This window comes from Chrysochloris asiatica, unplaced genomic scaffold, assembly GCF_000296735.1.
Source record: "Chrysochloris asiatica unplaced genomic scaffold, ChrAsi1.0 scaffold00099, whole genome shotgun sequence".
Classification (NCBI taxonomy): Eukaryota; Metazoa; Chordata; class Mammalia; order Afrosoricida; family Chrysochloridae; genus Chrysochloris; species Chrysochloris asiatica.
Window position 1 is genome coordinate 4718908 of NW_006408617.1, and position 11688 is coordinate 4730595.

At 38.0% G+C, this 11688-nt stretch overlaps 1 protein-coding gene across 1 annotated transcript in view; it reads right to left on the bottom strand.

The window, feature by feature from the left end:
- The window catches only part of COBLL1 (cordon-bleu WH2 repeat protein-like 1), an 80249-nt gene extending 72215 nt beyond the window's left edge, over positions 1 to 8034 (bottom strand). Inside the window, exons 1-2 of the mRNA XM_006867031.1 lie at positions 7928 to 8034; positions 124 to 312 (exon numbers count right to left, since the gene is read on the bottom strand). Of these exons, the coding sequence (XP_006867093.1) occupies positions 124 to 312; positions 7928 to 8034 (296 nt within the window). The remainder of the gene's footprint in view (positions 1 to 123; positions 313 to 7927) is intronic.
- Between the last annotated feature and the right edge of the window lie 3654 nt (positions 8035 to 11688).

Below are 11688 nucleotides of genomic sequence, written 5' to 3' on the forward strand. Positions count from 1 at the left end.
ATAGATAACTGAATGAAGAATGAACTATTTTGCTAGACAGACAAATTCAAAAAGTGCAGCAGATAGGGCTTTAGTGGCAGAAAAAGAATGGGAGCTTCTGGTATTTCATTCACTCTATCATACCTGCCATGAACAGTAGTAGATTTGATAATATCTCCTGGTAAAACCACTGAGAGTTCAATGTCTTTATCTATCATGTTTTCTTTCTGTTCCATGTTGAAAGCAGAAGATTCTACAGAATCATCAGTTGAAGAGACATCAACAGATTTGGTTTCAGCTGGAGGAAGTGGTGCCTTGGCTTTTAATTTTCGCCTAAAATAAAAACAAACAGAAAAATAAAAATACATTTTTCCAAAGTACCTGAATAATATGATCTAATTTTATAAAACAAAAAATGGATAGGTATATGCTTTTCACCATCTTGAAAAGAATGCACCAAAATGCTGTCAGTTTATCAGTGATAACGGAATTGAGGGATTTCTTGTTACCTTTTTTCAAATAGTCGTTTTCTTTCTTTAAGAACACATTTTAAATTAGTTGGAATTAGAATGAAACACTGTAATATAAAGAGATCTGGTGTTTGCCTCCATTAAATATGTGTTCAATATAGCAAAGGAAACGGAAACCAATGCTAACACGTTGATTCTGACTCATAGTGACCTGGTAGTACAGAGTGGAATTGACACCAATTGTTTCTTGGCAACACTAAACAGGGATGCTATGAGTCAGAACCTACTTAATGGCACTTAACAACAACAACAAAAACAAGGATACAGTGGAATTGACACAGACGATTTTCAAGGCTATAAATCTTTGGCAAAGAAGACTGTCACATCTTTCTCGAGCACAGTAGCTGGTGAGTTTGAATTGATGTCTTCTAGTTAGCAGCTGAGTGCTTACTCACTGTGCAACCAGTACTCCTTTACCAAAGCATAAGTATAATTTGGTTTCTCTGATTAGATCAATGATAATAATTCTTAATACATCAAGATGAATATTGCCATCTCCCTCCTATACCTTATAATAGTCCCTACCTTAGGATCTTTCATTCTATTTCATTTTAGTATGCTTTATTTGTGAAGTCCTGGTGTGGCACTGTAGGCTAATGCACTGGACTGCAAAGTCAGTTTGAACTACAAAGTTCGCAGTTAAAGCTCAAAAGCTGTTCCTTGGAAACAGGTTACTGTGGGTCGGAACCAAGTCGATGGCACTTAAACAACAACAACAAATGTTCTCTTTGGACTCCTGGTGTGACAATGTAGGAGCAGTGCTGGACTGCAACCCACAAGGTCAGCAGTTCAAATCCACCAGCTGCTCCTCGGAAACCTTATACAGTGTCGTTATGAGTCAGAACAAACTTAACAATAAAATGATCTATTTGGTGTCCTTGTGTGGTGCTGTAGGGTAAACACTGGGCTGCTAACTGCAAGGTCCAAGTTTTAAACCCACTAACTGCACCTTGGAAACCATATACAGGGTCTCTATGAGTCATAACCCAATAGATGGCACTTAACAACAACATGTTCTATTTCTCTATCCTGATAAACACTACCCATCCTTCACCGTTTCCCTTCATCCCTCCACCAACACTCAGATTTTCCTGACCTTACATTAATATAGTATATATATATTTTTTTTTTTCTAGTTGTTCTTAGATACCATTTTTCTCTCTCTACCTACATTTATATGTCCCTGCAGAAAAGAAGCATGCAGAAGATGGCTATACTTCCCAAAACACATGGCAATGAATAATGAGTTACAAATGGTTATGCATAAATTATGATATTCCTGCTTCAGTAAAAATATTTCAAATAGTTTGTTCAATATCACTTATGAGGACAGCCTCTTAACTGGTTTGTAATGGAAATAGATAACTTTGAAAAAACTCATATGGGGTAATTCAATAATTTGATGGACTGGAAAAAATGAAATGCAAAAATAAATATTAAAAAGTACAAGTAATCACATATATGATGATATTTTTTGTTTTTATTTTTTTCCCTCTCAAAGCCCTGCAATTTAGAGTTTTGGAAAATTTTACCTTTAAGAAAGACTAACTCTTTTTAAGGACTAAATACTCCTCCTCTTTCCACTAAAAGAATTAAAAAATAAATAAATAAAACAGCTATAAATTTTAATTCATCTTCCTCATTTGCTAACAGAAATAAACACCCAACAAGATAAATGTTTTCTTTCAGACTAAATATGTATTTAGTATTTTCAGTATTTTCCATTCAGTATTTTCTAAATTTTTTGTCATTATTGTTAGGTGCTGTTAAGCTTGTTCCGATCCTCTAGATGACAGAAGAAGACACTGTGTCATCCTCACAGCTGTCCCTGTGTTAGAGCACATTGTTGCTGTCACTGCCCAGTCCTGTGTCATTCTCTCTATTATTCATATGCTTGGGAGCCTTGTTACAGCCACTGTATCAATCATGTCCTTGAGGGTCTTCCTCTTTTTTACTGACCCTCTATTTTACCAAGCATGATGTCCTTCTCCAGGGACTGGTCCCTCCTGATAACATGTTCAAGTACATGAGGCAGTGTCTCACCACACAACTTCTAAAAAGCATTCTGGCTGTGCTTCTTCCAACATACTTTGTTCATTCTTTGGGCAGTGCATGATACATTTAATATTTTTACCTATATACCATAATCCATAGGCATAATTCTTCTTTCATTTTCCAGTTTTTACGTACATAAGAAGAGATTGGAAATATCATGGCTTGACTCACACATACCTTATTCTTCAAAGTGACATCTTTGCTCTTTATCACTTTCAAAAGGTCTTTTGAAGCAGATTTGCACAATGTAATACAACATTTGATTTTCTGACTGCTGTTTCCTTGGGCATTGATTGTGGATTCAAGTAAAATGAAATCATAGACAACTTCAGTCTTTTCTCTGTTTAACATAATGGTGTTTATTGGTTCAGTTGTGATAATTTTTGTTTTATGTTGAGGTATAATCCATATAGGAGAGTTAGTGGTGCTGTGTGATAAGCATTGGTCTGCTAAAGTTAGGATCAGTCATTCAAACCCACCAACTGCACCAAGGAAGAAAGAGGAGGTTTTCTGCTCCTATAAAGACTTGCAGTCTCAGAAACCCTCAAAGTCGTTATGAGTCAGAATAGACTTGATGGCAGTGGGTTTTAGCTTTTTAAAAAAATCCATATTGAAGGTAGTACTTTTTGATTTTCATAAGTGCTTCAAGTCCTCTTCTCTTTCAGAAAGCAAATTTGTGTCATCTACATAGGTTGTTATTGTATCTTCCTCTGATCCTACTGCTACATTCCTCTTCATCTAGTCCAGTTTCTTACATGATTTGCTCAGCATACAGATGGAATAAATATACTTTAACACTGACACACACCTTTCCTGATTTTAAACCATGCAGTTTTACCATGTTCTGTTTAATAGGCTGTCTCTCGGTCTATACTCTGGTTCAGCATGAGCACAATTAAGTGTTCTGGGATTCCCATTTCTAGCAATGCTACCTATAATTTGTTACTATCCATACATCTCTGAAACACTGTCTGCCAATGAATTCAATGAATGCTTTTCACAAAAAGCTTCTGCCACCAAATAAGAAAACACTTTGTTGTTAAAATCAGTAAATGATGTTAATTGAGTATATTTCATTTTTGGAAAATTGAGATTTCAGGAACCTGAGACTATGGTCCTCAACCTCTCTTCAGGTCCGAAATGGATCTCACTCTTGTGGCCCAATTTACAACCAAGTAGTAGATAGGTATATATGGGGGACACCAATACACTCATCATGGAATGGTCATCCAGAGGAGATCAAAAGGGCACTATTTACCTAAAGACAAAGTTGAGAAGGGTTGAGAAGTACAGTGGAATAGAAATAAGAACAGGGAGGAAGAGGGATAACTGCTGTTACAAGGAGGGGATTACAGTCATTATGATGAAACAAAGTGTAGGATTTGTTGACTGATTGTCTTGGTAAACCTTTACTCAATTCACAACAAAAAGTTTCAAGAAAAAAAGAATTTGCAAATTTCTTTGACCTTTAATTCATCAGCAAAAATGTAAAAATATCATTTATCTAAATACATCTCTCTCAAAGTTATTAATTTTTTGGTTGAGATACTCTGAAGGAAAAACAAAATTAAAATGTAATATTATCCAAAGCCAAAAATACAGTGAAAATATATATATATATATGTAGTCCAATCTAAATATACACATGCTCCATTTTTCAAAGGTTCCCTTTATGCCACTTTGCTTTTACAAAAGAACTACATTAGTATCCGTTTTTGCAAACTGAGAGAAGTTGGAGAGGATTTTCAATTTTAGGAAAAAGTGAAACTAGTATTCAGCATAGCAGCGAGAGTGGGATTGCCAGACACCTTCCAGGGGAACTGCACTCAGCATCTCAGCATCAAAACACTACAGCTTTGGGGGAGGGAAAATTGTTCATGGGCCCAAGGGAAATACATGCTAACATGGGCAACAGAGTAGGCAATATATAACAAGAGGGAGGTTAGCAAAGGAAAGATGAGGTAGAGGAAGACACAGGGAATAATGTAATAGTTAAAAAAGTGAAGAGGTAAATAATGGAGGGAATTGCAATCTTTATAATAAAGGAAAGTATATGGTTTGCTGAATATAAAACTGATGATCTGCTCTGTAAACCTTCACTCAATTCACAACAAAAAGTTTTGTTGTTGTTGTTTTTCTTTTCTCTTTTTTAAACAAAGAAACCACAGCTTTGAACTGTGCTTGTGAACATTATATGTTATTTAGACTCTAAGTATTATTCGGTATGGTTTGATAGATTATTTTTGTGGTCTTGGAAAACTAACAAAATTTTTTCATATAAATTAATGGCAATTGTGTCTTCACTTTATACCATTTCAGCTTATGAATAGTCATAATAATATTCTACTGTCAGAAAGTAGAGAAAACCTGCATAGGAAATTCTGGTAAGATGGACATTTTTTTCTTTTTTTTTTAGGTTGTTGTTGTTACGGGCTATCAATTCGGTTACGACACATAGTGACCCCTGTATAGGGTTTTCAAAGAGCAGCTGGTGAGCTTGAACCGCCGACCTTGCAGTTCAACCAGCTTTGCAGCCTGACACATTAACCCACAGTGCCATAGCCATCAATATTCAATAAATACAATTTACTATTTAGGAATTCTAGTTTTCATTAATATTTTTAAATCACAGTCATAGACACTGAAGTCCTCTTCCCTATCTTCCATCCAATCTCTTTTTAATAGGCCTGGATCACCACTTTGCTTATCCAGGGGAGTTTGAACAAGCTCATCCTCACCAGTGACCTAGCCTAGTTTGAAGTGACTACTCCTTGAAGGCTGCCACCCTTCACTGAATAGCAAAAAATAACAACTTGCACATAATGGAGGATGGAGAGAGCATTCTGCTGAAAAGACAACTAAGACAGAAAACTTCTCCAGGTCACAGCAAAAATGCATTAAACAAACCTTAAGAAGAACAAACTACAGTAATTTACTGCTTACGTAAATCACTGGTTTATTAAAATGATCTATTATTACAAAAATACCATAAACAATTTTTGTAGTGAGAATAATGGTATCATTCCACATAGTCAGCAATATATTTTGAAAATATTAATCCTTAATTATAACAAATAATTCTCTTGGCAACCTTTATTTTTACCTATTAGTCCTGGTGTGGCACTGTAGGTTAAGATGCTGGACTGCAAGGTCGGTTTGAACTGCAAGGTGGGCTATTCAAACTCACCAACAGCTCCTTGGAAACCCTATACAGGATCACTATGAGTCAGAACTGACTCAACGGCACTTAACAGCAACAACAATATTTTTTAAAAATCATTTTCATTTACAAAGTACCTCAAAATCATGTCTATTATAATAATTACTCCAGCCCTCTCATTAGATAAAAAGAGAGAATAAAAGAATAGCTCAACAAAATTACTATATCTCTTACTGGTTTTGATAAAAGAAAGAAAGAAAAAAACCTTCAAATGATTACATTAATTAGAGTCTTGGTGTGGCACTGTAGGATAAGCACTGGACTACTAACTACAAGATCAGTGGTTCAAACCCAGTAGCCACACCTGGAACCTCTATACAGGGTTGCTTTGAGTTGCGACATACTCCACAGCACTTAACAACATGGACATACTTACATTATTACCTAGAATTTAACTGGTACAAGATATTGCTGCATTAAGTACCATCAAGTATGTCCCAATTCATAGTGACCCTTGATAGGCTTTCCATGGACAGACTGGAGGGTTTGAACCACTACTTTTCAGTTAGTAGTCCAGTGTTTATCCTATAGTATCTTACCAGGGTGCTCTATAAGCTGTTGATTTAAATGAGAGAGGAAGAAAGGGAGGCTGGTGGATTTATATTATTAGTTCCTTGAGTTCATACAAGAGTTAGACCTTGGTGAATTGCAGGAAATCAAATTATGTTAATTATCTATTGCTGCTATAACAGAAATATTAAAAATGGAAAGGTACTTTCTCACAGTTTAGCAGGCTAGAAGTTTCAACTGAGGACATCAGCTCTAGGGGGAGCCTTTCTCTTCTCTGTCAGTTAGGTCTTTGTCTCTTTTCATACCTTCTGTTCTTTGGTGATCTTCATAATGAACAGAATCTATATTCCCACATTGCTACCTGCTTCATTGCTCACTTGCCTAATCTGCTCTTTTATACAGCAAAGTACACACACCCTATACTAATAATACAAAGCAAATGAATTTCCAAATAGGACTATAGCTCTACGGGTATGATGGTGGTGGTGGTTGTTGCCATCAAGTCGGTTCTAACTTGTAGCAACCTTATCTAGGGTTCCTGAGGCTACAAATCTTCATGGGAGCAGACAGCCTCAACTTCCTCCAAAGAGCAGATGGTAGATGCAAACTGCTGACCTTGAGGTTGGCAGGCCAGTTGATAATCTACTATGTAACCAGGGCTCCTTAGTCTCAGGAGTAACCAAACTAAAAACTAAGCGCACTGCCATCAAGTCAATCCAGACTCATGCTCTTGCTGTTGTTGTTGTCAGGTGCCCTCGGGTCAGCATGGACTCAGAGAGATCTTATGCACAACAGCACAAAATACTGCCCAGTCCTGCACCAACCTCACAATCATTGCTACACATCAGCCCACTGCTGCTGCCAATGTACCAATCCATCTCATTGGGGATCTTCTTTTTTGCTAACTCTCCACTTTTCCAAGCATGATGTCCTCCTCCAGGGAATGGTCTCTCCTGATCAAATATCTGAAGTATGAAAGATGAAGTCTGGCCATCTTGACTTCTAAGGAGCATTCTGGCTGTACTTCTTCCAACACAGATTTGTTTATTCTTCTGGCACTCCATGGTACTTTTAATATTCTCCTCTAACACTGTAACCCAAAGGCATCAATTCTTCTACAGTCAGATTCTTGATTCATTATCTAACTGTCACATGAATAAGAGGTTATTTAAAATATTATAACTTGGGTCCTTAGCACTTTAGTTCTCAAACTGACATCTTTGCTCTTGAATACTTTAAAAGTTCTTGGTTGCAAACATAGTGACTCTATATAGGGTTTCTGAGATTGTAATCTTTTTTAGAGTAGACAGTCTCATTTTTCTCCTGTAGAGCTGCTGGTAGGTTTGAACAGCCAGGACTCCATTTAAAATATATTACAACAATAACAACAACAAAAAACCCACTGCCATCAAGTCAATTCTGATTCATAGCGACCCTATATTGAGCTCCTGAGACTATAATCTTTTTTTATGCTTTTATTGTTATATTTAGCATAAAAAAAAATCATTTTCTTCACTGCACAGGCTGGCATTGGGAGGTGCCTTTGATGGTTAGCTGGGCTGCTCTTTTCACGATGACTTTGCAGTTCTTGGAAGAAACGTGTGAGCAACCTCTGCATAGTGACTTTTTGTACCTCAGCAGCACTTCTAGCTCTTTGACATTGTGGACCATGAAACTGCAGAAGCTACTGGGAAGCACGTGTTTTGTTTTCTTGCTTCTTCCATAACCTGTGTAGGGCATTAAGATGTGGCCCTTAAAAATCTCTGCACCCTGTTGGCAATGCCTCTGGCCTTGCGTCAGTGATGCATAATATTGACATAACGGTCAGATTGGTGCCAGATAATCCTCTTGCCCTTCTTTTTGAGTCTCTGGCTTCAACAGGGGTCTGAGGGCAGTGGTGATGTCAGTGGGGAAGGTTGCCTCCTCTGAAAGCAGTGTGGAGGAAGAGCATCAGTCTCATCATTCTTCCTCGGAGTGGCTGGTGGGTAGCAGGCCTTTGGGTAGCAGGCCAATGTTTAATCACAGTGCTACCAGAGCTCCTTAGCCACAGGTATTTGTTGTTGTTGTAGTTGTTGTTAAGTGCCTTTGAGTTGGTTCCAACTCATAGTGACTTTATATAGAGTTTCTAAGGGGCAGTTGGTGAGCTTGAACCACTGACCTTGCAGTTCAAACTGACTTTGCAGTTCAGCGTATTAACTCTCATCGCTACAAGTGCCATCAAATCGGCTCCAACTCATAGCAACTCTGCATAGGATTTCCAAGGAGCAGCTGGTGGATTTGAACCACCAACCACCAACAATCTACTTTGCAGCCCAGTGCTTATCTTACAACACCACACCAGGACTCCCACATGTATAGGCAATAGTATTTACAAGAAATATTTTTTGGGACACAATTCAATGCATAACACAAACTATTTTGCAGCATATTGTGACCAGCCAGAGGTATAAGAAGTCCTTCAGGTCACTGGAGACTTAACAGGTAAAAGTATTTAATCATCAGAAAGTCTTTAAATCTTATTTCTTTCGGGACAAAAAGGAGAAAATAAATGGGTATACAAGGAATTCTAGGAAGAAAGAAACCTTCCCTATTTTGCAGATGTTCAATAACTTGCCTGAGGGCATGCAACAGATTTGTGGGTCAGAACCTCGACAAACTAACTCATAATCAACTGCTCTTTTCACTACATCTTGGCTGTGAATTTCCTTAACCACTAAATGTCATGATCAATATTAGAAAAGAACAACCTAATGCTATGTGACCTTTTCATTCTTATTCCTGGAACTCATCTTTCCATTATATTTGGAATAATGTAGCAAAATGAAGTGGCAATTGAATTTTTCACAGCAAGTGCTTATTAAATGCTGGTGTCTTCATGTCCTAGCAGTAAGCTCCAATAAGGATACAACAAAAAATGAAATCATCTTGATCCAATAATACTAACAACAGCAACAGCAGCTAACACTCGAGTGCTGACTATGTGATTGAAACTGTTTTGAATGCTTCACATGTATTAGCTCATAGCTTCACAATTACACTAGGCAAGTGCTAACATCTTTGTGTTCTAGCTAAGAGACTAGATGTTCGGAGAGTTTGAGGAATTTGCCTAAAGTCACTTAGAGTAGGCAGTGTTAGATTATAGGACAGCGCTCTTGACAACAACAACAACAACCTTTGAGAGCTGAACTATTTGCAGATAATAAACAAATAACAATAAAACTAAAGAGCAAAAAAGTCAAGTGGTATAGGAAAAAAAAAAGCCCAGTTGCTGAATATCTGCTAAGCACTGTTATCTCCAACCATCTCTCAGTCTGTCATATAGTGATTTTCACTTGGAAGGACTACTGGTGTGGTGCTGTAGGATCAGCACTGGACTTGGAACAACAAGGTTGGCAGATCAAACCCACCAGTTGCTCCTCAGAAACCCTACGCAGGGTCGATATGAGTTGGAACAGACTCAGTGACACTTAACAACAATATCATGATGCTGGAAAAGAGTCCTGGTGGCACAGTGTGTTAAGCACTGGGCTGCTAACTGAAAGTTTGGCAGGGCACATCTAGCAGCTGTTCTGCAGGAGAAAGCTGAGGCTGTCTGCTCCCATAAAGATTTACAATCTTGTGGTGAATGAGTCTCTGTAACTATGCCCGGTTTATTAGCTCAGTATGGCCTCTTGCTGGTTGACATCGCTGCTCTTATTCCTGCTAGGCCCCAGCTTGGTCCCTGCTATCTCTTTCCATCTGCTCTTAACTTCTGCACATGCCTCCCCTAGGAGATCCATGAGGACCCTGCTGGTGAAGGGCATGTACAAGACTACCAGCCAGTCTGGGGGAGCTGGCAGCCTGTGCACCCACCTCAAGATCACCAATTCTGCTGGTCGTATTCTACCATTCAGTGAGGAGGCAACCTAGGAGAAATCTACCTTTACCACCGAAGATTATGACATATTGGTAGTGCATTCTGAGAGCAAGGGAACAGGGAAGATACCTAACCAACTCATGATCCTAGACATCAATCATAAGGCATTACAAGGAGATCACAAAAGTTGAGATCTTTAGAGGTGGAGCTAGGGCATGCAGAGGATATTTCAATCATTAATCGTGATAATGATTTTGGCTACATGAAGAGATGAGAGAAGATGGGTGACAATAATGAATCAAAGAACATTTGAATCTGAGTTTTAGCATCTTTACAATGTTTGGCCTCATTGGATTAGCAAATGCAAGGCATGTAAGTATGTAAGTGCTCCCAGCACACCAGCAGAGGTTGCTACTTCTCTGCACCTTCAGTTCTGGAAACAATCCATTGGAATGGGACGACATGAAAGCATCCTAAATGCCCACTTACTTTGAGTAAATCACAAAGTACTTTGCTCACTTACAAAAGCAGGGTATTGGATTAGAGGATCCCAGGACTCTTCTGCTTCTAACATACAAAGATATATACTTGATAATTTTGTTCAAAGAATGAAAACGGAGGTCTGGGGTAAGATATTTTAGGGCAGAGTGGCTGAGCTCATTTTTTTCAATCAAATGTTATTTGTACATTGACATGGACAGGACACCCCATTCCCAGGGAGTTCTTCCTATCCTGAGAGCACTTCCAGTCCAGGACAGGAAAGGGTTTCTGCTGAGGCTCACAGGAAATGAAAGCATGGAAAACGGGTTACATTTCCCAGTGCACTTCTCCCTCTTGGCATACATATTAGGAAAAAATGATGAACAGAGTGACAAACTTTAGAAGGAAATTTTGAAACACTTCTGATTTCAGTCTGCCACACTCAATTCTTTTGTATTTTACCACCACGAACACCAGACCTCCTCCACTGCACCGTCATTCAAATGACCAACAATCCAGAGCCTCAGAAATCATACCCTACATTTCTATCATCTTCAATCTCTTTATTTCTTCCCAGCCACAAACAAAAAACACACGTGGATTTCTATTTTCTTGGTTACTATGGGTCAGGACCTACTCGAAGGCACATAATAATAATAATAATAATAATAATAATAAAATAATAATAATAATAACTCCACTAAGTGGGGAAAAGATTTACCACTTTGGAAACTCACTACAGGATCACTATGAGTCAGAATGGACTCAATGGCAGTTAACAACAACCACTCTGCTAAGTGCCATTACGTCTCTCTTTCCTTTCTCAGCCAAATTGCTAGAACTCTGCTGTACAACAGGGTAGCCATGTGGCCACTGAGCACCTGAAACGTGGCTGCTGTATTTGAGATTACGTATTGAGTTTATTTAATTTTAACTTACACTTTAAAACAGATGAAGTTATTAGACATTTAACTATATTTAGAACAATGTAAGTATGTGAATTTATTTTTCAAATGCAAATTTTATGAAATTTAAATGAAGATCTTAAGAAATATTTA